This window comes from Asterias amurensis, chromosome 18 (assembly GCF_032118995.1).
Source record: "Asterias amurensis chromosome 18, ASM3211899v1".
NCBI lineage: Eukaryota > Metazoa > Echinodermata > Asteroidea > Forcipulatida > Asteriidae > Asterias > Asterias amurensis.
Window position 1 is genome coordinate 542,318 of NC_092665.1, and position 25,639 is coordinate 567,956.

The 25,639-nt window shown below is 40.3% G+C and overlaps 1 protein-coding gene across 1 annotated transcript in view; it reads left to right on the top strand.

The window, feature by feature from the left end:
• LOC139950417 (ski oncogene-like) overlaps positions 1-25,639 on the top strand; it is a 51,043-nt gene that overhangs the window by 12,927 nt on the left and 12,477 nt on the right. Inside the window, exon 2 of the mRNA XM_071949089.1 lies at positions 24,437-24,639. Coding sequence (XP_071805190.1) covers positions 24,437-24,639 — 203 coding nt within the window. The remainder of the gene's footprint in view (positions 1-24,436; positions 24,640-25,639) is intronic.

Consider the following 25,639-nt stretch of genomic DNA (forward strand, 5'->3'; position numbering starts at 1 on the left):
AAATGATGCACACTTCAATCTCGTTGGCATAGCGGACGAGTTATGCCACCCTCTCCCTTTTCATTTCATTCCACACGCTGCTTCGGCGTGAACAGCCGGCTAGCCATGCTCATGATGCCCCTTAGCGTGTGACATCAGCAGCGTACATATTCTATTCTGGAAAGGTTGCCCTGTCTCTGACCGTTGCCTAGGCAACTGAAGGACTGACCGACCGCACTGCAGACGGAGATGCGTGGTGGTCATTGAATGTTGCCACAGGAAGCAGTATTTTATGTGAAGTGATATTTGGGTGTGGCCAGTTAAAAAATTTTTAAAAGCCTACATGTAACATGTATGTTGGATTCAGGTGCGGATATTTTATTATAGGAGGTATAAATTGATTAAGATTTGGGTGATTAAATAAAACCAAACTCTTCAATTGGATAAGAAGGCTGTTGGCGGCTACAGCTACGGTTGGATTGACATGTCATGTCATCATGCGTTGAAGTATAGGACGTCCTTAGCAACAGCCTTTAGCAACAGCTGTAGCCAGAGCCGCCAATCTAGATGTGAATTTAAATTTTATAGAGTATTCAGTTTTGTATTTTGTATATATTTTGTATATATATTTTTTTAATTCTAAATACAAGTTACCTTTCTTTATTAACGTATTGAGCCATGTTGCCTTTTTTTTTGGGGGGGGGGACCTCCCCACCTGGCAAGTATTTTTTTATTCCGTCCTACATTCAGCTTGTACCCTGTTTTCGTTGGACGTTGGTTTGTTTTTATATATAGCCAAGGTAACGATGTCGTCCAGCAGTTTTGCATAGCGAAATAATTAGACTGGACATGCTTTATGCACACTGATTGATGATGTTGAATAACAAATAATCATATTTTTATTTGTAAGCGGTACAATTTGTGTAGCATTTTACTGTGCTATAAAAGGTTGCTTTTCGTTTGTTCGCAGCGAACTTTTAAACGACAAACTAATAAATTATAAGCATCAGACAAGTCTGGCTTTCATACAGTGTGCAAACTTTCACCAATTTCCTTGTTTCTTTTTGTGGGAGCAATCAGAAGTACATGGCACTTTCGTTGAATGACATGAAGTACTTTCAACGTGGCATTGCGTGACGGGATACTCATTGTTAATCCTGAGGACATTTCGAGACAGTTCTTGAATTGAAAGAAACACAAACGTGGCAGAAATGTTTCTGTTATAAATGGCTATGTTTTGCTTTCAGTAGCTAATAACGGGATTACTAATTCCCAAACAGAATGCGACTTTATTTCATGAATAAATAAAAGCTGTTAAATAAATTTCATTCCCACAAGCCAATAAGTGAATTGTATGAATGTTGATGATTCGACAACATCTGTCAAAGTTCCCTTGAGAAAACTTGTTATTTTGAGTGGTGTAATACCCAATAATATTGATAAATCCATTGACAAAAAGTACAGGGACATTAGCAAGCAACTGAAGATCTGTTTTGTCCGACATCAATTTGGTGGTGATCAAAGTACAGTAAAGTACCCTATACACCATTACCAAGTCTGCTGCACTGTTGATGTGGGCGCTGTCTTTTAATTGGCAGCTTTTTAAAACCCCTTGGGGAGGAGCCCTCACCCCCCCCCCCTTCCATCAGACTAAATAAATTACAGTGCAGTCCGTTCCGCGGTCGGGTAATCCCTACTGATGCGTAAGACCAAAGAGTCTCGCCCGTCCCCCGACATCGACGCGGACACTTACATATAAAAAAAAAAGGGGGAGAGATTGAAATATTATAAGAAAAAGGCGAGCATTGATGGAATAACCAGTCAGCTGGACGTGACCCTAACGGCTGAAAGATATGCTTCTATGGCCCGGGGGGCACTTTCTATGCCTTATTTGCGTATAGCTAGGTCTGCTATGCAGTGTGGTATGGTATACACCTTTTTTTTTTTCTAATGTTATTTATTTCCCCGTGGCCAACACGCTTCTCTTTATGCGACCGTAGCTGTCGGGGGCAGGGGGGGGGGGGGGGGTAGGTGTCGGCATTCCTCCTCTATGCAGCCAGCGGTCTGTAGACAGGGATGGCAGGGGATGCTGTTTGTGAATAAGGCAGGATTGCTCAAGCCAGGTCAATCATATGATAGGTGTGGTGTGGAAATATTACTTGCCGGCAACGTGCAGATGTGTTTGCATTGAGCCTATATGGAGACTGTTGTACAGTCTCGTGACTGCATGCGTAGTGTTAGAATTTCAAGGACGAAGAATTGTTTTAGGGCTGCCTACATTTATTTAAACCCATCCAAGTTAATATTTTTATCAGCCTAATCTTGCAGATTAACATTTGTATTATTTAAAGTAATAATATAGTAAAGATGTTATCCAGAAACAAAGAAAGAAAACAAACTAACTAAGTTGGTCCTTGAAAACTTGCGACATTTAAGATATGTTTTGAGAAGTGAATTTGGGGTACAGACGAGATCTTCTAAGATTAAGTGGTAGAGAGTTCCAGATGCATGGCACAACTGACAAAAAGACCTGTCACCCTGTTTACACATTACATGTTAAAATGCCTCTATCTAGTTGTACTTATATTTTATTATTTTTACAAATTTTTTTCACTGACATGAATTCTGCACTTGGACTTATTAAAGCTTACAAAACAATATTTTACTTCAAATGGAAAAGGTGGTACAATCTTGCAGATGATTGACACTAAAGCTTACTTTGCTATTAACATTTTATGTAGTCCATTCACTAAAGCTTACTTTGCGATTAACATTTTATGTAGTCCATCCACTAAAGAATAACCTCACCCATCAAATAAACACAAGCACAGAACAAGTTAGTGAAAGTGTCTGAGGGATTCTATTAATAAGCAGTAGGTTATTGTCTAATACAATTATTCATAAGTTAATTCGGAAATCTGTTTATTTATACCAGCAAAATTGAACTGGGTCGCTTTTTCCCTTGTGTTCTGGCCCTGAGGAGGTTGTAAACATTAATAACCCATGTACGTCAGCATATATTGAGTTGAGTTTGTAAACAACATGGTTTGTAAACTGTGACCCTGTATGCTTTGTTTTTGAATGGTTGCTTTATGAGGAAAATTGTAAATTTCTACTGGAGTTTTATAAAGGGCACCAAGGCATGATGCAATTGCCTTCTTTTTCTGTGTGAAGTATCAGTCGAGTTACCCGAGTACTGTACAAAGACAAACCGAAGCAATTGTCGTCATGCCCCTGGTTATTGCCCTGGTGCCCTGAGTTATTCCAAGAGTAGACATTTTCATTCCTCCAAGAGGCGCCCTGACGTTACTGAAGACAGTCAGACTGGCTGATATCTCAAGTATTTTTGGAGTAATTTGTGAAGTGATTTTGTTATGAAACGTTTTTGATTGATAAGCACTTCATCCCCCCCCCCCAATCCCATCCAAGGCAACTTCAAGAATGATTGATTCAAAACTCATAAAAGTTGGCAAAAATTTGACCAGTGGGTTTGTGCAGGCCTACAGATGAACAACTTGAACGCCCAGCATCAATCATGGTCGCTGTGTACTGTATGTTAATTGTATAAACCCACTGTGCACACATTGCCATAAAACTGAACTGCCTATCTGATAATAGAGGCGGATAGCTGACCAGCACTGACCATCCCAAGTCAATTAACCCGGCTAGCCAGCCAGTCACAGCACCAGAACAAACAGTTCCATGGCTGTACAAAGTGCTCCAAAGCAGAGTCGGTTGTTTGCTGTATACACACACAAAAGCTATTCTCCATGTTGTCAACCTTTCTCTCTCCAACTGATCATGGGTAGCTCAATGCTACAACCATGAGGCAGGGAATGACCAGGCGTCTCTCTGTACATTGTATGTAATGAAGGCACACCCTAGACCTCTCTACAAATCATATAAATGAAATACCCACCCCTATACCACAATTGTAGGTACATCAAGGCCCACCCTAGACCTATCTATACATAATATAAATGAAATACCCACCCCTGTAGAATCTGTACATTGTAGGTACATGAAAGGCCAACCCTAGACGTACACTGTATGAAAGGCCAACCCTAGACTACCCATCCCTAGACCTACCTGAAATACCCACCCATAAATCTTTACATTGTATACTGTAGACTGAAGGGCCCACCCTAGACCTATCTGTACATTGTAGACTATGGAAATAATGAATGAAAAGCACACCCCAGACCTGCCCACCCCAGACCTGCCCACCTTAGACCTCTGATCTATTCATCGTTGAATGATAAGCCCACCCCAAACCTGTATCTCTTCATTGTTGAATGAAAGGCCCCCTAGATCTCTTGTGTTTCGTTTTTGTTTACTCGAATTCAGCTAGTGGACACTGTACAAACAAGGCTTTGTATTTTTCTTGAATGAAGAATTGCACATTGCAGTTTTACCATAAACTGGTCAGTGGTGTTTCAAAGGTAGAGATTGCCTCGCTGGTCTGGTAATAAAACAAAATGAAATATTAACGACCTTCTGTCTTCTCAATAGACAATATCATGGATGTCATGGAGGTAATGTCCTCTATTGTCCCTTGTGTTCGCCTTGGTGCCCCTTCAAAAGTTTCCAATAGTATTTAAGAATGTTCAATAGGAACGTGATGATTGCGCGTATGCTCCATGTAATGTAACTGTAACTGAAATACGAAAACCTTCACATTGAGCCATCATTGCTGCAACTGACTTCGTCCGAAGCAATGAAGGGAGCAATTTTATTTATCAACAGACTACGAAGTTCAAGGAGGTTTCAGGTGAATAAGTCCCAATAATTAATGGTTTGAAAGTATTATTGGTGTGCTGCAGGTCACGGTTCTGAGCTGGCCTTTAGAGGTAAGGACGATGTACGAGACAGTAATTGTGATGACTGCGACATTTGCCTGTGCTACATCAGGAGTTGGCCTTAACTTTTTTTAGTGACTGACCAGTGGAACCAGTCGCCAAATTCAAGAAATGTTCACGAGGATGTTTTCATCACTGAACTAGCCAGCCGGATTTCTTTGGAGAGAACTTTGAATGGGTCTTGGCCTGATACTTCACTAAATCAACAAAGGCGATAGTGCCTCCATGCCACCTAGTCATTGCCTTGGTGCCCTTGAAAAACGATTTCCTCAAAGGGTGCCCTCATAAATGCCTTGGTGCTCTTGCCCTTTTAAAGAACCCATGTATTATTGTTATTGTGTATCCATCCATGTGTCCTTCTTATCATAGTCTGTTGGGACTCGGCTAATAGAGTGATTACATCACAAGCCCAGTTGAAGGTTTTTGTAATCTTATATTACATGATAATTGTTAATCCGCCTTTATCAAAGCCAGTTGAATTAATTCTATCTCATCACCAGGTTTTCATTTTTAAAGACCACAGGGAGCAATTCATTCATCCAGGGCCAATGTCCTCCAGAACCGAAGGATACTGCAAATTATAACAAGTACTACCCACAGCTAGCCCGACCCAAACTGTCCGTCTAAACCAAGCTTCCTTGCTGTTTGTCATGCTAATGATTTCCAGGATTTGCGCTGCCTTAGTGGGGGCCCAGCTTGAAGCGATGAGGGGGAGTCAGGGTGGGGGAAATGAGTTTTAATAATAATATACAGTAGTAGTGGACAATGGCAGTCTCTGGACTGAAGGGCCTAGCTATTGTGATAACCCATGGAGGCGTACAATGGAGTAGTCAGACATGTGACTGTTGGTCCATACTGATGAGAATGCTGGGCAAGGAGCTGGACAGAGCCACACGGGTTCATGGAGGTGGCTGAACTATTGACCCTAATTTGCATGCCAGGGGGAGATTTGGGCACAATGTGGTTAGGGGAGATGAGATGTTGTATAGTGTGGAGCAATATAGTCAGTCAAGTCGAGTGTGGATGGTCATTATGTATGCATGGTAGCATCTGTATACTGGTACAGCAGCCAGCCTGGACAGGCTGGAGAGACTGGCTAGTTATAGGGCATTGATGAAAATCAATTGAGGCGGTCTTGGTTGGGGGGGGGGGGGGGAGCATTCCACTGAGGCTGCTTGGACAGTCTGTCCAGCATTATTGAGTCTGCTGATTGGGACATACCATTTGGGGGAATGGGGGTGCACAAAGGGTGGAAGTGGGCAATTAGGGCCAACTGAGTTGAGTACATTCCTTCCTACCATGGTAAAGAGTTGTGCTGTTATTAAAAAAATAAGGGGCATGATTTGTATACATGGGTAGGACAAAATACAGAATGAAAATGTGTAACAATTTGCTTATATATTAAAACAATGATTTCAGTTATAACTCTAGTATAAATTTAAAAGTGTAATTGACAATCTACAATTGGATGTTTCAACTGCAGAACTAATGTTGACTCTCAAATTCAGGACCACAGACCTCCAGGCATCGATATCTTGGAAAAAAAGTGTGAAATTTGATTTGGGGGAATTTAGAGTCTGATAATAGCGTTTGACTTCATTGTTTTCACTCGCTTTACTTACAATACAAGACAGGGAAATCCAGATCACCACAAATTGTTCATATCCTGGTCTCCTACATGGGGCACTCGTGCTTTAAAGACAGGGTATACTAACTTTGGACATTAAAGCCTTCATGTTCTCCACAATTATAACGACCATAAAAACCATACTTAGTTCAGAGCTCTTGAGGGCTGTTGCTATGTAAACTATTGTTAGAAATTACAACCAATGAAGGATGCTTTTATTAGAGCAAAAGGGAATTTTTCACCCAGAACTTTGAATTTGAGAATATGCATGAAGCCTTTTTCAGTCATCTGAAAACACACAGTTCTCTGCGACAAGGGTGTTAATTCTTTTATTATATTTTCTTGCAACTTTGTTGGGCAATTGAGCCCAAACTTTCACAGGTTAGTTATTCCACTATTTCTACCTCCATTTTTACTCCACATAGATGTATGCATTATTATGACATTTACCAGGATACCCTGCCTTTAATATCCGAATGATTGTTATTGCTGAAAAATATTTGTCCACGCTCGTGAGTGGTAGGATCCTGCGGTCGCTCTGATCCTCGATAACAGGAAACCCAACATTCTCATCGGCGTGGGAAAAAACAACCAGCGCATCCTTCTTAAATTCATCATCTGTGTAATGATGTTGCAAACAATATTATCTACAGATGGCGTGTACCCCGCTGGTTTTTTTTTATAGCTATGTGAATCAAAGTGCCTCTTTCTCATTCCTCCATACCTTCCAGGTAATTTTTTTTGTGCGACTGCAAAGTTCAATTACCTAGCATTAGAGTAAAATTACAGGCAAGGTTCTCCAAAGAACTTTTTCAAAGGCATTCTGAACCCAAAGAAGCGAAACAAGGTCTTTGGAATGTTTTCTATTCGATGTTTATTTATTTTATTTCGAAAAAAAAAAAATCTACTCTGCGTTCTGTGGAGCATTCTATATGGTTTCTCTTGATTATTTTTGTGAATACGTTTGCAGATATAAGTAGGCCTATAAACAGAGCACTGTTTATTCCTATTTATGCAAAAAACCTTGGCGACTGGTGAAATCATTACCCCCTGCCCTACAAGTTTCTGTTCAGTAATTGGGGATACTGAATGGCTTACTCCTTTTCTCAGATGGAATTCAAAATAAGACTTGAGGATGGGAGAAGGAAAAAAGGGCGGGGGGGGGGGGGGTTGGTAGAAACAAATACAAGGTAGAATGTCCAAGTCAATGATGACTTTGATTGGCTGCTCTGTTTGCGTCTTGGTTAAGGCACCCACTGATCGTAAATCAAGACTGACTGCTTTCCTGCTGCAAGTCATTGAAAAAGCCGAAAAGAAAAAAAACACCTGAAATCGGTCCAAAAGAAAAAAACTATGAGCCAGCAAGACATGGCCGCATTACAGTTCATGTCCCGGCTTCTCTGTCCCTCCCTTCAGAATAAATGATGAACATTTGAAATAAATTGTCCTACTTCTTGAGGTTGCTTGCTCCATTTATTGAACATGAGTCATCACTCACAGGTGCCCGGTAACAAGTTCGTCCCGTTCTCTCTTGCGCTCTCGCTCTATCCAACGTACTGCTATGCTCCGCAACATATTTTTTTTTACCCTCGATTGAATTTTTGTACCTGTCCCTTATTGAACATGCATGTTTCCTTTGGAATTGAGAGAAGTAGCTACGCAAAGATTTTTGAATAGGCCTAAGTAGCCAGAAAAAAACTCCTCTGTGTTAAAAAAACAGTTGTTTTTTTCTTCAGTTTGTCAAAGTCATGGGGAAAAGATGAAGGAGGACATATTTTATCCTTAACACTCTTTTAAATTATCCATGTTTTTTCCGTTTTTGTTTTTTTTTAAACTATGTTTTCTTCTCAGTTAAAACAAATCCAAATACATCAAAAATCTGGACTGAATTTTTTTCAGCTCTGAGGATTTTGTGGAAATCACTTCAATATCTGATGGGGCTCTGAGGTTGAAACTAACCCACAAATCACTAGTGCCATCTAGACCCTAGAAGCCCATTAATCTTAGGGACATTCCATGACAAAAATAGAAAAACATATGTCTAATATAATCTCAGGGGTGGGGGTTCAGTTTGGTATGCAGGTTTGTACAACTGCAAGAGTTGGCTTATGAAATGTTTTTCACCAAATTGACCCCAATCTTTTTTTAATTTCATGTAAGGGGCCTATAGATACATTTCGTAATCACTTCTAAATAATAATTATAGTAATGAAATTTTACAATTTTTGCTTTGATATAGAGCATGTTTCGATAGTATTTGAAGCATTTAGAGATTCATTTTACTTCTAAGTGATGTGGATGGACAAAAATACAAGTTTTCATCGCACAAAATTTGAATTTAATAAACATTACTGTCAGTGTTGGATTTTCAGCGGGATCTCAAAAACACCTTTTGAAATCAAAGGCATTTGCAAAATATTGTTTTGCCTCTGATAAGTAAAAGTAAATAAAAACCAAAAATAGAATTATTGTAGTCTCGACATAATGTCGCGTCTGTTAGCCATGTACAAACAATTTGGCGTGTCACATGTATTTGTGCCATCTGTCAAAGTATGTGCAGAAAAAAACAACCATAAAATAAATACAATAAAATTCTAACGGCGACTTCTAATAAGTAGGAGCCTACATTTATTTATATACCACAGAAAAATAATAATTAGTATTCCTTTGTAGTTTTAATTAAATGCATTCTCAAGCGTTAAAACGGCAAATATTAGGGTGGTATTGCTCAGTGTTTACAAGACAAGCTGGAAAAATTTAATTACAATGTAGTGATGACATTTTGTTTTTTTGTATTTTTCCATTTTTTCATGAAGAGGGTCTCCACTCTATCAATGATTAACTCTGTGGGTTGGATAAGTGTTAAACCTGTCCAGAGCAGGATGGTCAGATTGGATTGCCGGCACGCTCCACCGTTGACATGCACCACGGTCGTGTCTGTGAAAGCATTGGCCGCAGACACCTCGCGCAAACATGCCGAGACCAGCCAGGCATGTTTATCTTGTCGTCAAACGGACGTGCATCCCCCGCCGTGTTGATCTGGCGTCAGACGGGTCAGTCAGAATTTTTGGTATTACACTCGCACACAAGAAAGGCAATTCACTGTGACGGGATTCATAGAGGCTGATTAAAAAAGGAACTCAGACCAGTCATTCCTGAATTTCAGAAAGGTCTGGAACGCCGCGATCGGATTTAATAAGCCATGTTGAAATTTAGCGGAGGGTGAAGTGCATGAGATTTTGAGTATCTAGTTTGTAACAGATGGCATTATTTTTTAACACTGAGTGCTCTTATTAGACTGCTACTGTTCACAGTACCGAGAAGGTTTTTATTATGAGATGTCTCTGGGTTTTAAGTGTTTTGATTAAATACAAATCCCACACTTCATTACCACTCATTCAATTCCAACTGCAAATTCTGCAACGGGTTGGTGAGCACCCGTACACACAGTATATAAAAATGTTCAACTTCATCCAAACTTAATTTCCAACAAATAATTTTATGCGATATTTAGCGGCGAGTGAAATTCCCCCCACTGGAAGAAATCCGCACGTTTCAAAAATCAATGAACTGTTAAATTTGCCTCAAAGTGTTGATATTTTCCTTTCTGAATGCTTTTTAAATAAGAGTCCTTTCGACTCAAGGGCAGATTCTTTTTTCGTCTCGGAGATCCTCTTAATTGTAACCTGATTAGATAGGAAAGATATGACGTCTGGGACTGAACAAAAAGCCAAAGAGGAAATGCACAGGCCCTATCCTTCGCAGTCTGACAAATAATTACCAGAGTGTGGGAAAGAATACCTCTTTCAGACATTGACTTGGTGCGGCAATTCTCCTGGATCCATTAAGTTTAATATCTGTGTGTGTGACCAAGGCAGTCTCTCGGTGAATTAGAGTTCATAGCAATGACGGCCTTCACATATTTTTTAGCTCTTTGCGTTGTTGAGTGGATTCTATTTTCAAGGATTGCCATGGTTATCTGTGTCAATGTCACGCAGTCATTTCTGATTGCTGCTGTAACTTGAGCTGAAGTGTCAATGATATCTTTGTCAGGTTGTCACTGTCTCAGCCATTTGTCACTGCTGCTGTCACTTGAAGAGCAGAAATGTCATTGCTTTATCTGTAGGGTTGTCACTGTCACGGTAATTTTTCATTGTACTGTCACTTGAGCATAATTGTCAATGTTTTCTGTGTCAGGTTGTCACTGTCTTGACCATTGTCCTTGTACTAAATGTCAACGCTATCTCTCTAGGGTTGTCACTGTGATCTGTGATTGCTGACTGTCACTATTGTCCATGTAACATTGTCACTGTTATTATACACTCATGGACATTTATCATTGCTGCTGTCATTTAACCCAGTACAGTACGCTATGGTGACCATTTCTTCTCACACGTTGGACCTGTTCTCTGGAATAAACTACAAAATTCCATCCAGGACATTGTTTCTCTAGAGACTTTCACAATAGAACCAAAGACACTGCTCTTTACACAAGCTTACTGTTTTTCAGTATTTCGATTGTTATTTTTGTTGTTTTATACATCTGTTTTCATTTATGGCTGTTGCACCATGAATAATGTATTGTGCTTTATAAATCAAAATTATTATTACTATTATAAATTGCCAGTGACGTTGGCCCAACCACTTGTCCTGTTTTCTAATTTCTTGTTGTTGAGTTTCTGCCAAATGGTTTGCGGTACTGGTGGAAGTAGATATAGCGTTCAAAGACAAAAGATCTCTATCCATTGTTGTCAGAGGGAAGAGTCTGTGAGGCATTGTTCTCCCTTGTGGCCAACTGCCAGTTTCATCATGGAGGGAGGTTTCATGTCACATTTTTGTGGTCAAGTTGAAATCCTGTCTAAATTGTCTAGCAACAACGGGGTTGATTCGCTGCTTTCCAAAGTTTCTTTTAAATTTGGACACCCTGTTTTAACCTTCATCTGTCATTTACATGTAAAATGTTTTGTAGGTGACCAACTTCGACACCCAGTCTTTAAATTTCCTGTAAATCTGGTCGCCCTTTTCTATCAGTAAGTTACGAGTAAATGTTTTGTAAGTGAGCAATTTGGAAACCCAGTTATTCAATTTCCAGCAAATCTGGACACCCTTTGACCAAATCTGGGCTAAAGCGTTGCTGGACTCCCGAGTCCACTTATATAAGATAATTTGACTCTGTACGTCACTACCTCTTATAGGGGGGAGCAGGGTGGACGGATTGGATCTTTTACAACCCCCACCTGTCATTAAGTAATCAGGATGTATCTGTAGCTGGTTTCTCAAGAACGGAAAGCCACAGATTTTGCCTCCTAGTTGACACGGGTTAAGTGGATCGCCTAGACCTAGTGTCTCTTGATGCGTCCTGTATGGAAGGAGGCTGTAATGGAGGGCCATAAAGGTGTCTCCAGGACTCCAAGACAGGCTGCGGAAGAGTTTGATTTCTTGTGTCATGGATTCCATCATGATGTCATCATCAAAGAAAAGCAAAATCTTTACAATTTTTTGTCCGATGTTTTTCTGTAGTTTGCTGCTGGGTTCTGGTATTTTCCCAGCCACGAAGACCTTTTGAAGTATTTCGCTTGTGTTTATTAGTATTCTTACACATAAGTACATGTAAGTTGTGCCTTAAGTGTCAGGGGAAAGACCACAGAGGAAACTCAACGGATGCGAAGTTGTTTTACCCGAAAGCAAGATTCATTTTCTGAGGGAAAATAAACAAGAAAGACGTAAGTGTTATTCTCTGTTTCCTTGTGTTTTCCACCCCCATATCCCCTGAAGACTCAACGTAGAAACAAACGGTTTTGACTTCTGTAAGAAAGCAACAACCTTGCCAATTCTGAGAAAGAAAACAACAAATAAGAATAGAAAACTAACAAACTAAGTCGCACAATAAACACTGAAAATGGATTACAAAGTGGCGATTCCGTTTGGCAAACTTTTAATGTGGGTTTAAAAATACGGTTAATGCACTTTAATGTGGGTTTAAAAATACGGTTAATGCACTTTCAACTGGAGAATGCTTTGTTTTGTGACATGTTCATGTTTGTTGTTTGTTTTATTTCCATCCATACAATCGTATACAGATAAATAATGAATAATGGTCAAAACAGAACGAATCATACACTAATGAACAATGCAGACAAGGCCTTCTGTAACAGAGCACCCCAAAAAAATTCCTAGATTCATATTTTGATGGCTTGGGGGATTGCGTGGGACAGAGGAAACTCGGGATGCAGAGTTTCTATTCAGCATAAGTCGACAAATCCTACCAAATACTTACATTTCTTGTGAAGAACCAAGATGATATTTGTTAATAGTATTAAAATTAGAATTATAATTTGGGAGGCTAATCATCCGTACTAGCAGCTGCTGAAAAGTGGAATTGTGAAAGCAAATACCACGATGTGGTCAAACCACTGGTTTGAAAAGGCGCCTTTATGCAGCCAGACTCATCGACCCAAATAGTGGAATTAGGCCTACCACAATTGAAAACAAAAATGTTATTCAAATTTTTATCCAGTGCTAATTGATTTTCTGTTATTGACACCAATAATATTGGTGTCAATGGAAAAAATCAATTCCTTCACTGACTGAAGCAAGGAACCATTAGTTCAACATCCATTTTTTTTTTTTTTTTTGCAGCAATAAAAGTTCAGGTCTGCTCACTGCTTACATGCTTTAAATCCTTATTCCCTTGCTGATGGCAAGAAATCTGCTCAGACTATCACTGGTAACCCAACACTAAAACAGTTGGACTCTGATTATGTTGGTATGCTGCCACCGCCTACTTTTTCCATGTTAAAGTACAGACTAAATTACATACGGGTGTAGGGTTAACTAAGGTGTTTTTAATTGAAGAAAATATTTATTTTGGGATACTGTGAAATGAAATGTGTAATTGAAATAATGGAAGGAACTGAGGAAATTGGTGAAAACTGTCCCTGATCACTGAAGGAAACTTCCTGGCACAGTTTAGAAGAGGAAACTAATTTCTGTAGTTGTTTTTTGGTAGACGCTGAGGAGTCCGTTCAAGGAGGAAGACTTATTTTAAGGCGTCCCTTTTGATTTCCTTCTTTCATTTCTGACCTGTAACGGAAACGGGTGTCAACTTTATTCCCTTATATGGTCAGTATGTGCTTGTGCGTACCCCCAAGAGTATTACATGATAATGGTGGCAAGGGGGAGAGGGGGACCGAAGGGGATGGGGGCATTCATGGTTCTTCTCTTAGGGTTTGGGTAATTTTTGTACTCAACACAAAACACAATGTCCACAGATTGAAATTAAAATGCGTCTTGCCGAGGTGCTGTAGTTTTTGAGAATTGAGCAGGCCTTCATTCTTTAAATTTTATGGCAAAAAAATATCTTGATATATTATATAGATATTGCAAATTTTGTCTTGTGTTCTGGGGGATTTCTTGGCCCAAATATTTGTTTATTTCTCTTGAAGGAGCTGTCCAGCCTCAGCTGTAATTGTTGCTGACAGCAGATGAGTTGAGCAGTTGCGAGGCTTGTTAGTTTTTCTTGATCTGTACTTGACCAAAAAACAAACGGCTTTAAGAGCTGCTAATTGTTGACCCTGACGTCTTGGGTAAGGGGGGGGGGGGTGATGGAGGATGCCTTTTGAAATTTGTTAAGTCGATGGTCTTTTGGGATTTGGTTTCGATTCCTTGCGTGATCTGAATGATAAAGAGTATTTCCTGTACTGGCGCTGGATGCCCTTGTGTGTCCCTAGCCAGTGAGATGGTCAATGATTCATGATTGATAAGTCCAAAATGAAGGTTAGATTATATCATAGTGTGAAATCTGGCCAGAAAGAGTAAGACTTTTTCTTTTCCTGTTGGACTGTAATAAATTTTTATTGAAAGCTTTGGGCTTGGGCTGACAACGACTGATTTATGTTTGACGACACTTTGTGTGCAGGGAAACCTGTAGTTTTGTTGTTCCATGGTTTTTCTCATTATGGAGTAAGGATGGAATTGAAACACGAAAGGATGAGTAGCATTCAGAGTCAAAATTTGAAGAAAAATAATTCTTACAAATTTACTTTCTTTTGTTTAATTTCTGTCTTCAAGAAGTATTCTACAATTCAAAATGCAACAGGTTTCGATCAGTGATCTATGTCAACATCTAGTTACACAGCCGTACATTGTAGTTTGCATCTTCATCCTAAACCTTGATGTGGCAATGAAATGCACAAGTTTGAATTCTTTGGGCTGGGTAATACCCTCTGAAAAAAAGGGTTATGCAAAATATTTTGAACCATCCCGAACTCCAACTCGGAATGTTTTGTTTGATTGTTTTGGACTGAGGACTGTGAACTTGTATACTGATTTAAGCAGGTAAATGTATGTGATCGTGCACACCACCATTCACAAGAGTACAATGGGTTAGGGTGCCAAGTTACCAATTACGGCGTTGGGTTTTGTTGGCAGTGAGGAAGGTGAAGTGCTCAAGGGAATTCAGGGATTTAATCATTTGTGCAAGTTGAAAGACGGGGAATGGTCTTTGCCAACTTTTAACATGTTGCTAAGGCAACAGTAGGGGTGTGTAGCAATTCATGCAATTACAAGTACAAAGTGCGTTCAGTATTTGCTGTGGAAAGTCAGTGCCACTTTATCATACATTTGTGACAGTCTGGTGTTGACAAATGTTTCTGAAAATGTTGTGTTTTCCCAAAGGGTACAAGGCTATCTTCCTTTATATCAGGCGAAGTAAAAAATACATGTTAAGTGTCCCCTCCAGCTTCCATTTTTTATTCTTTTTTTATTGTGGGGTGGGTGGGGGGGGGCACATGCACTTTATTTTCACAAATTTCTGAACTTTACTACAACCATAAAGAAACTACAGTCAGACCCTGTGGCAACATTTAAATCGCAATGCAAATAATACATCTCTGCAATATCTACATGTTATGTGGTACAACAAGCGCAGATAAAAACGGCCCTGATTACTGATAAAAAAATTATTTGAGTAAACACAACTTGGACTTTGACAAAAACATCGAGGGTGCAGTGAATGTTTATTCTAACGCACAGAACTTGTTGACAAACTACCCTTTGGTATAATGACACCCACCCATCCTTTTGGTGATTGCCCCGTACTTGGTGCTGAAGTCCTCTATTGGAAAGCCTTAACAGTTTGTAATGCACCAACTACATGATACATGATATCACTGTTTCAGTTGTTTAGTACACATTGTTATGTGTGTGGTTGCCTGCTTACCAGGGCAAATTTTCTTGCGACTGTTTTAGCATGGAAGGCTTCGCTTAGGCATGGGCTTACAGAGTTCTGTAAAATGTGTTTGTGTATACCGGCTGTACTAAGGGTGGAAGCGCAGGATTGTGTGGTTTTGGGCGATATAAAATTTGGCCCGGGTCTTTGTCATTTGTAGCATTCACTTGACCCCCATGTAATAAGTAGCAAAGTCCTATAGTCTACTGAGTGAAAAGCAACACTCCTTGAACTCACAGTATCCATTTCACTCCTGGTAGCAGAGAAGCAAGTAATGTTCAATGGCATCAGGCACATTCAGATGCCTTAAACAGACACTCTGACTAGAACTTTAAATTCAAACCTATAAATACATTCAGTTGAGAAATAGAAATAGTCAAGAAGGCATTATCAGTAAAGGTCATCAGCATTGGATTATTCCAGTTACTGTACCCACATTCTTTCCGCTTACTGAACAGTCCCAGTGTGGTTCATGCTGCAACCATAGAGGTTGGTCTGCTCTATGCTAATTCCACATGAAAAGGTCTCATTGACTGTTGTACTCCAATACAACTATAGAGAAAGGCAATACAACAAAAGTAAATAGCTATTACATAACACCATCCCCCAGAACACCCCTGAAAGAAACCCATCCAGCCAGGCTTGCTGAGAATGTAGACTGTAAAATTGGCTCTAAGCCAAGTTACACCCCCCCCCCCCCCCCACCCACAACAAGATTGGATCAGAGCCCCCTATAATCATGCCCCCAGACAAACTAATCCTTGCCAGTAAGCTGAAAAGACAACATCAATTGATGCAACCTCCTACTCCCAGTTGCTGATAATCTATCCCTGTCTCACACCACAGAGCCTCCATGCTCACACCAATCATTGATCTCCTATACCATTCATACTGAGATAGTTAATGCTTTTTGTTACCCCTGAATGCATCAGTGCACCCCTCTGAATGATGAGAGAACAGGTAAAGGCCCTTTTCAAAACCTCGGCTTTGGGTTCCATCCTCTAGTCTGAAGCCATGAGCTTGTACGCAAAGCACCCTCAATATTGTGAAATCAACTGCGGGGCCAAGCTAGCCTAAGCCGAAGCCAAACATGGAGCAAATCCAAAGCAGAAGCCATGGTTTGCAGGCCCTCAAAATAATTACATCAGACAGATTTGAGAGACAAAATTTTAAAGGTACCGTGTTAATTTCTTTTACCCCATTGTGACCCGGGGGGGGGGGGGGGGGGGTTGTTGACTGCCAACTTGATGTATTTTGGGCGCTGAGGCCCTTTTAATGCATTTATACTATAGGTCTTTTTGATTGGTACTACATGGAAAAGAGCATGCGTGTCAGTGCTGTGCGCTACTCTTGTCTTCTTAGCCAATGGTAGCCTTTCACCTTTCATGCATTAATGTTTCACAAGCTATTAATTGTGGCACTGATCAAACGAAAATCAGTTGAATGTTAATGTAATTCCCCTTGCCACATTGGTAAACAAATGTAGCCGCTTTGGTAAATCCGGAAGTAAACAAACCAGTTATACACAGTTGTGCGCACAACAATGCCAATCGTAGAGACTAACTGTAAAATTGAATACAGAGGGAGACATGATGCTTACTGGAACAGCATAAGTTGTTGGAACATACAATGCCCCCAATCCCCTTTGGTGTCTTGGGTTTCTTTAGGTGCAGACTTGTTCTGGCATGGAGACATCCCCCCTGATAGCTTAGTCTGCTACTCAGGGCATTATTTCATTATAAGCAGAAAATACTGCTCAACAAATTTCTTAGCTGAGCAAAAATTTAGTCGAGCACCAGCCCGCCAATGTAAACTTAATGTAATTTGAGCTGGTAATCTGTTTCTGCTAACCAATACTAATCTGTGCCTATCCAGTTTCTTGCTTACATGCATGTCAGGTATGTTTCATACTGAATAGAAATCGCACCCCCCCCCCCTTTACATCCCTAAAGTTGCTAAACTGATATTAGTCAAACTTGTCCACACCCACCACCACATTGCCTCTGATGTATTGTGCGCGACCTCTATTAGCAGTTTCCTTCTTAAATAACCTTCGATATAATTAACCACAGGCTAAAAATCATAATCCTTATTCCATAACTTCCTCTCCACCCCTCCCCCCCCCCCCACACACCCCACACACCACTATCCCTTCAAACCAAACACAATACACTTTAAATAACAAAACCCAGAAGCTGACTACTGGTAACTGAGTAAACACCCATTTCCCCCCAATTGAGCTCCTTTGGATTCTGCAAACCCTCTGCCATGCTCTGTGATCACAGACCCAAGACCCATAACTAGATAATCCTAGGCAGTGTTTGTCGGCCAATTACTCAGTCCAGACACAGCTCAGACCCCTTGATTGGACTGTAAGCTCACTGAGCTGAGACAAGTCATCAAGGACCAGACAACAAGATTGAAGAAAATTAAGATTCTTGACAGACAAAACTCCAGATGGTTATGAAGTTAGTGTAATTCATTTCAGGTAGACTTCATTCTGGAAGTTGAACCCACCACTATCCTATGGTCCTTTCACACTTCATGCAATTTACCGGGGTTAACCCTGGGTAAAACCCTACTCCCAAGTAGAGGGAGCTATTTCCTTGGGGTTTGCTATGAGTAGGATTTGAAACTTTGCACGTTAGAAGTATAACTTAGAGAGGTTTGCACAGTTGCACCATGTAAATATCTCTCATTGAGTTGTAACCCAGGTTCTTTTCATTTTCAGAACCAACACTTCTCAAAAAAGAGGCATTCACATGGTGTGACTGCAAACCTGTCTCACTGTTTGCTTCAGTTAGGTAAATGCCAGCAAAATGTTTCCTAAGAATATCCTGGGATATCACCTAGCGTGGAGGGGGTGGGGTGGGCGTGGGCTCTTGAGACACATCATTGCCTCTTCAAGGGTTTGTGGGTACATATTATTGCCATAGTGATTGGTGGAGATTGAGTAAACTGATGTTGGTGATTGTTGTTGCCTCCTGACATGACGTAACACTCGACCTGGTCTCATTTTTTTTTGCTTATCGCTCAGAGGAAATGACGGAGATCAAAGTTCAAACTGGCACAAGAAGATAAAACTTATCGTTTTAAAACGAGATGTGAACTTTCTGTGTTATGTAGGGAGACAATTCAGATTGCCTCATTGGCCTGGTTTTTCAGGACATGGGGGTGGATTTTTCATTAGGACTTAGCTTTGGTCTTGAATAACTCATAAAGAGTCCTAGGACTACATTGTAGCCCTAAGTTAGGACTCTGTATCTATCTAATGAAAATGGCATGTACAAGTATATTGCAGAATGAGTTACTTACAAAACCAAGATGCTTTCAGAGCCAGGCAAATCCCCCCAAAAATATTGAATAAAAATTGAATAAAAAAAAATAATACAATGACTTGATGTGAATATAATGGTACAAGTGAGAATGGGTTGAGAGACCTCTTCTGCAGTCATGGAGGTGGTAGACTTATTGTGTAAATTCAATTCGGGAGGTATTATCGGAAATACGTAAACAATGGAAAGTCTTTTTCTGTCTTTGGCTCTCAACTGCAAACTGAAGTAGTCCTTTGGCCTTGTTTTGGGCGATTTATTTTTCTTTTGGATGGAGGTAGAAAACAGGCCTGATGCCTGAGGGACCTTCAAGGATCTGATCGAGGTGGATTATCAGCTAGTGTCAACCCTAAAAAGCAGAATCAGATCTAATTCAAGATCCAGCAATTTTAATCCATCTTTTACGGAGGGTTGATCCACACGTCTGTTTAAAAGACTGGCATTTGTAATCTGTGGTTCAAGAATAAAGTCCAGGAGTTGTGTTGAGGTATACTCCCATGACTAGACATGGATCTTACAGAGGGCATTGCCCTATCAATGCCTAAAAAGCCTTGTTCTTTTTTTTCTCTTTTTAATCTTGCGGGGCTTTATGTTGTTTACAATGATGTTTGTTTATTTGTTGGTTATTTTGGGAATGCTCATTACTGAGGGAGTATCACAATTAAGTCGTCCCCGCTTCACAAAAAGAGGGAATGTTGAGCTTCTTTGTCGTTGATAACTGCTTTTTCAAAGTGTGTACAGGCATGGATTCATTGATAATGCGTTTTTTTTAAGTGTGCAGCTTGTGATTGTGAGCAGGGGAGCGTGCAGTTATCTGCCATTCTGCTCAGTTTAGTGTGTTATAGGCCAAGTAAAAAAAAAAACATGTTTTGCATCTGCGACCCTGCTTCCTTTTTAGAGACCGTGTCCTGTTTTTTTCTCTTTCAGGCGAAACAAATAACTTTGTGGGGAAAAAAACACACCAAAAAACAGCCGCTTAACTTAAAAAATGTGGGCAGCCATTTTGAAAGGTTCTCCTCCTTCCTTTTTTAAAGAGGCAGTACGTTAAACAATTTTTTTTCTGCCCTTTTCAGTACAATTGGAACTTACCAGGAGCCCTCTATTCACCAAGGTTGTGGTAATAGCCGGGCTATAGTGCACTAACCATCAAGGCAACAAAAAAACCTTCCCTAGTGGCTTGCCATTCTGCAATGCTTCCTTTCTCCTCTTCTCTTCTTTTCTCTTCTTTTCTCGGTAGCTGATCGCAGAATCGGTCACTCGTGAGCGCTCTATTCAGTCACTGTATGACAAAGGACAATAGTGGCTGCTTAATTCAGTGTGATGTTAGAAGGCGTATCTATTCTTGGCCATTCGCTTGTTGGGATTTTTTTTGTAGTCTGCAGTTTTATGGAACGATGGGGCTAGATATTTCTGCGGAGAGATGTTTGGGGAGAGTTTCTTGGGTAATCTTGAGAGTTTACCAGACGTCTGATTTTCTAATTATTCTAACCTGACGTATGAATTTTTCTCAAAACGTTGTCGAGACTTCAAAGTTCCTTGATTGAAAGAAGTAAAGCACTCACCTCAATGAGGTGCCCTACGTTGGGTTGTTTGTTGCTTTCAGAGTTTGTTGACCTCAGAATTGTAACATCTGGGCGGTTCTGTGTCTAGAAATGAGGGAGGGGGTGGCAAGGTCAGCTGAAAGTCAAATAGGCCTACTATTGCTGATTACAAATTCCCTGCTTACCCATGACATCTGCTTGATATTATGGTAAGCAGAGCCCAGTTTTGTAGTATATTTTTACTGCTATGCTGCGATTGCATGCTTACGTATTCAATCAAAGCTCAAAGCAGTGTGTGTGTGTTGAGGAATGGAACGTTATGTGTGTCATGGGTTTAGGTTCAATAACACAGATAAGCGCAAATAGTAAATAAAATTGCACTTTTATTTACTGATTTCATTCAAGTGTGACATGAAAGAAGTGTAGGTTGCTGTCCAGTTCTGAGGTATGTTTCCCCTTGATCCCCGATTCACCCAAAATCAATCATGTAAAGAATGGAAGAGGCGAAGAAAAGGGGGGGATGTGAGGTTTTGTTTACATGCAGCATGGGTTTCTGGTTCTTTTGTGGCTGGCAAATTATACCTTGGCTTGGAGCCAACCCTGGGCCCACTGTTGCCTTCCCCTGCTGTGAGTTTAGCAGCATGCTTGGCATAGGTTTGTTTAGATGTAAACCCCATGTGGAACATTCAAGGCCCCAACACCTCTTAAAGGGAAGATTGCATAATAGATATTCAACCTTTCACATAATTTTGTGCTGTATTTAAAGAGGAGGTAGTGAATAGGTAATAGCCTGTAGCCTTTGAGAAAGACTCTGCTAGGGTTGAAGCGTCGGGCCATTAATTATTTTTTGCCATTATATGTCTTTTTGGTTGGTATGTACTTTGCAACAGCTAGTTCTATTTTCTAAGGAGAAGGTATAAGTTTGGTGATGAGGGTGAATTTTCGTGTACGATTATCATAAATCATAGTCTGGGATACAGGGAATGTGACACAGATCGCAAAAGAAAATGTAATGTTATATTACTAATGGTTTTGCCTGCTTTTTTCTGCTGTTTCTTTTGCCAGTGGGTGCGTGTGCACTATCTGTGAGCGTGTCATGTCTTGCCTGGAGTGTTGTAGCTTTAATTGGCCCCTATGAAGGGTACCAACCAGAGAGAGGTCAGAGACCCTAGCAGGGTTTCTCTTTGCTCTTCTTAATCCAGCGGGAAAATATTTAGGTGTTTCAGCAACAGCCCAGACATCAACACCACTAGCAAGGATGTGATATTTCTGATGATTTTTACCAGAAATCCAGTTTTTGTTTACACCCCCTTAAAGCCATTATAGTTATACACTTTCGGTAAACAGTATTGTCCAAGTCCCACACTTGTGTATCACAACTTATAATTTAAAAAACAACAAACCTGTGGAAATATGGGCTCAATCAGTCCGTAATTCTCGCTAACAAGAATTTATATTGTTTTAATGTTTTCTCAAAAAGTAATGCATTTCATGGCTAATATTTCAAGAGAAGTCTTTCACCATTACCTTCTGTAAACCCTGTAAATTATTTGTAAATCTGTGAACTTTTTTTTCTTTTTCTGTACCGAAAGGGTCCAATGGCTTTAACCGCCTCCATTTGTATAAGGTTCATAATAACATGAAGATGAAACCATATAATGCCCCAGATTGCAGAGTAGCGCTTTGGAAACCATAGATAAACAAGCTTGAGCGCTTTCATTCTTTTGAGTTTACAGTTGAGATTGGTTTTTAACAGCACATAACACCCCTGCTCTAGTCCAACCACTTATTCGTATGTAGAATGGATCCTTTGGGAGAGAATGTTGCTTTCCTTTAACCTGCAAAAAAAAGATTAATTGAGAACAGATGGTAGTTGGCAATTTGATTGCTCAACTCCCCCCCCCCCCCAATCCCTATTTTATGATGACAAGGAAATAGCCAGAGATAATGTGGTAAGCTGAGGAAAATGGTGACAGTGAATCAACCTGGAATAAAATGTGTCAATAATAGTAAATATTATGGTCTGCCTTTTTAGTGTTGACTGTAGGGTCTCACCTATTGACCGAGTTTTTGGGAGAAAGTTATAAAAGAGGTTGAGGCCACAGCCATGCTTTATAGTAACCCACATCAAACGGATTGTGGTGATTATGTTTTTTTGTCAAATTGCCAAGTTTTTGCGCGTAGGGTTTAATAAGATCTGCCTACACTGTTCTTGAATCATTATTTACTTGCCAGCTGTAATTCCATGAATCCAGGCACCTGCAGTTTATTAGGGGACGGGATTCAGCTGAATGCAGTGTAGAGAGCAGATGCTGCTTTTGAAGTCAAAGAAAACAATTGTTGGTCTTTTGAATGGAGAGTTTATTTGTTCCGGGTCGCTGGGTTTTTAGAAGCATGCTCTTAGTTTAAATTTAGCAGTTGTACTATTTTGGGGGGTTCCTCAAGTTCAACATTTCTAGTCAATGAGATTGGGGCATGGAGGGAAATAGCATGGTCCCTTGATTATAACATGAGAATCCTGACTGTATTTGTTAGTGTGGGTTGAGGGAACCAGACAAACATGGCCGCCGCGTGACGTAGGCTTGCCGTGTTTATTTTGCTCACTTTGATCAATCGTTACAAATTGAGATCCATTGGATATAAACATTGGACGAAGTCAAGCAATAACATTACTGCGCTGTTGCAGAACGCCTGACATAACCAGCTCTTGAAAATGGCCACTGGAATGTGTTTACCACTGAAGCCTGTGCTGCTGTCTTTTTTCAATTTTGATCTGACATGTCATTAATAACTATTACATTCTAGGCCATCCAGGTTAGCTTGGGTGGCACAATGAGTATCCCTGGTGTTGCCACTGCCCCCCCCCCCTCTTCAAATTTATTAAACCCTTTGAAAAGGACCTTGAGATAAAGTAGAGGACAATAGATGGTGGAAATAAAGAGAAGCGGTTCAAATAGCAGAAGGAAATTACCGCTGGCCTTGACGAGATGAGTTTAGTGATGGTTAGGTTTAGCATAAGAGGTATATTATTTGCAGGAAGGGTCCAAAGATTCTGCCTATAGAGAGTTTCAAGGTTACTTATACAAAACACATATTAAACTGAGGCCTACATGATGTGATATAATGATGGTAAAAATAGCTTCCCTTTATATATAACTCGCTGAGGTAATAATATCGAAGTCTTATATATAGCGCACGTATCCACCAAACAAGGTGCTCAAGGCGCTGAGTATATATACAAACTTTCAGAAAGATAGGTTATTGCAGTGATGAATTCTGAGACCCAATTATTTAGCACCTTATAAGGGTTTACAAGGCGCTACGGCGCATTAAGCAGCCACAACCAGGAACACCGGGGCGAACCCCTTCTCTTTTCGATAAGTGCACTGGGTTCTTTTACATGCGTTACACAACACATGGGACCAACGGCTTTACGTCCCTTCCGAAGGACGAAGCAATGGTTAAGTGTCTTGCTCAAGGACACAGTGTCACGGCTGGGGATTCGAACCCACACTCTGCTGATCAGAAACACCAGAGTTTGAATTCGGTGTTCTTAACCGCTCCTCAAAGATTTGAGGTGTTGTAGCTTTTGAAAAATTAGTAAAACATTTTTTTGCAGCTCTTCTAAAAACACATTGGCCTGTTTTTTGTTTTGTCTTTTTTTTTTTTTCGAAAACTTTGACAACTAATGAAGCTGAAACTTTAACATGAAAATTACATTACAAACATCTTCATTCACAGTGAGTAGGGATTCATGCCATGGCCAAAAACCTGACGTACAAAAGATATAAAAACCCTTTAGTTGTCCAGCCAAACATTGAGATATTAATTTTTTTATTTTTTATTGATTTTTTCTTGGTTCATTCCAGGCTATCGATGAAAACAGCAACCCGAAGAAGATCAAATTGGAAGATGAACATCTTATGTCCAAAGACGCCATTGTCACGTCAGCGTGGTCAGCGGATGGGCTATCCCTGCAACGACCGTCTGCATTCCGGCCATGGTCGCCATCAGCAATGGGCAAGGACAACAAGGGGCTACCCGAGCATGGAACGGTCCTGGTCAGAGATAGGTGGGTATTGCGCACACCCCTGTTTCGGCGCGCTTAAAACAGCGCCCTCTTGTGATCATACCTGTCCTGTTGAATAATGCATAAACTCAGCCCCGCTTATCTTTGGTAGTCCGCCCCTAGGTGTGGGTGAGTTATGGATTCATCACTTTATTATCAGGATAGGTTTATCTTGTCTGGAATTTAATCTTTGAGGGGAGGGCAAGGGCGTTTTCATTTTGCAAACGGCACTTCTACTTGAAAATCTTATAGGCTGTGGGAAACTTTTGAAGGGGCACCAAGACTGAATATGGCCATATAGGGGCCTACTAGGAAGAATAACCCCAGATAGGAATGCACAATCTGAAAAGCATTACAGCGGTAACGCTTCTCAGATGCAAATATGTCCATGGTCCATGCAATCAAAATAATCCCAGAGAGGATAACCTTTTCTTAATAGCTGTAATGCTTTCCAGTATCAACTTTGGGCACATACAAACCCATTTGTTTTAACATGATAGTTGCACTACTTCGAAGTGAAATGTTTCTCAAAAATGCTTTTACTTTCTGAAGCTGCGTTAGGCTTCTAACCGATAGTTTATAAACTTATAGGGTCTACCTTCCCTTTAAGAACAAACTCCTGTCCCATCATGCTGTGAAGTCCTCGCACACGTTGAGTGTCAAGAGCGCATACTGTACATAGATAAAGGCCAACGAACTAGTTCAAGAAATTTTGTTCTTCGGCTCTTTATTGATCAAGGACATAATAAATGTTACATCTGATTTACTCGCTCGAGAATCTTGGACTGGCGCCAGAATGGATGGTGGATATGGAACATTGGTTAATTGTCATGTTTGCCAGGGGCGCTGAAAATGTCAAAAGCAGATGACTGAAGTGGAACACTCATGTGACCCCAAAATGAAGAAGAAGCTTAGATAATAATGTTGTGCAGGGTTTGTGGTACATGTTTCTCAGCGGTGTTCCAATTCTTGACATCTGTTGAGACCGTTGAAGGTCATAGGC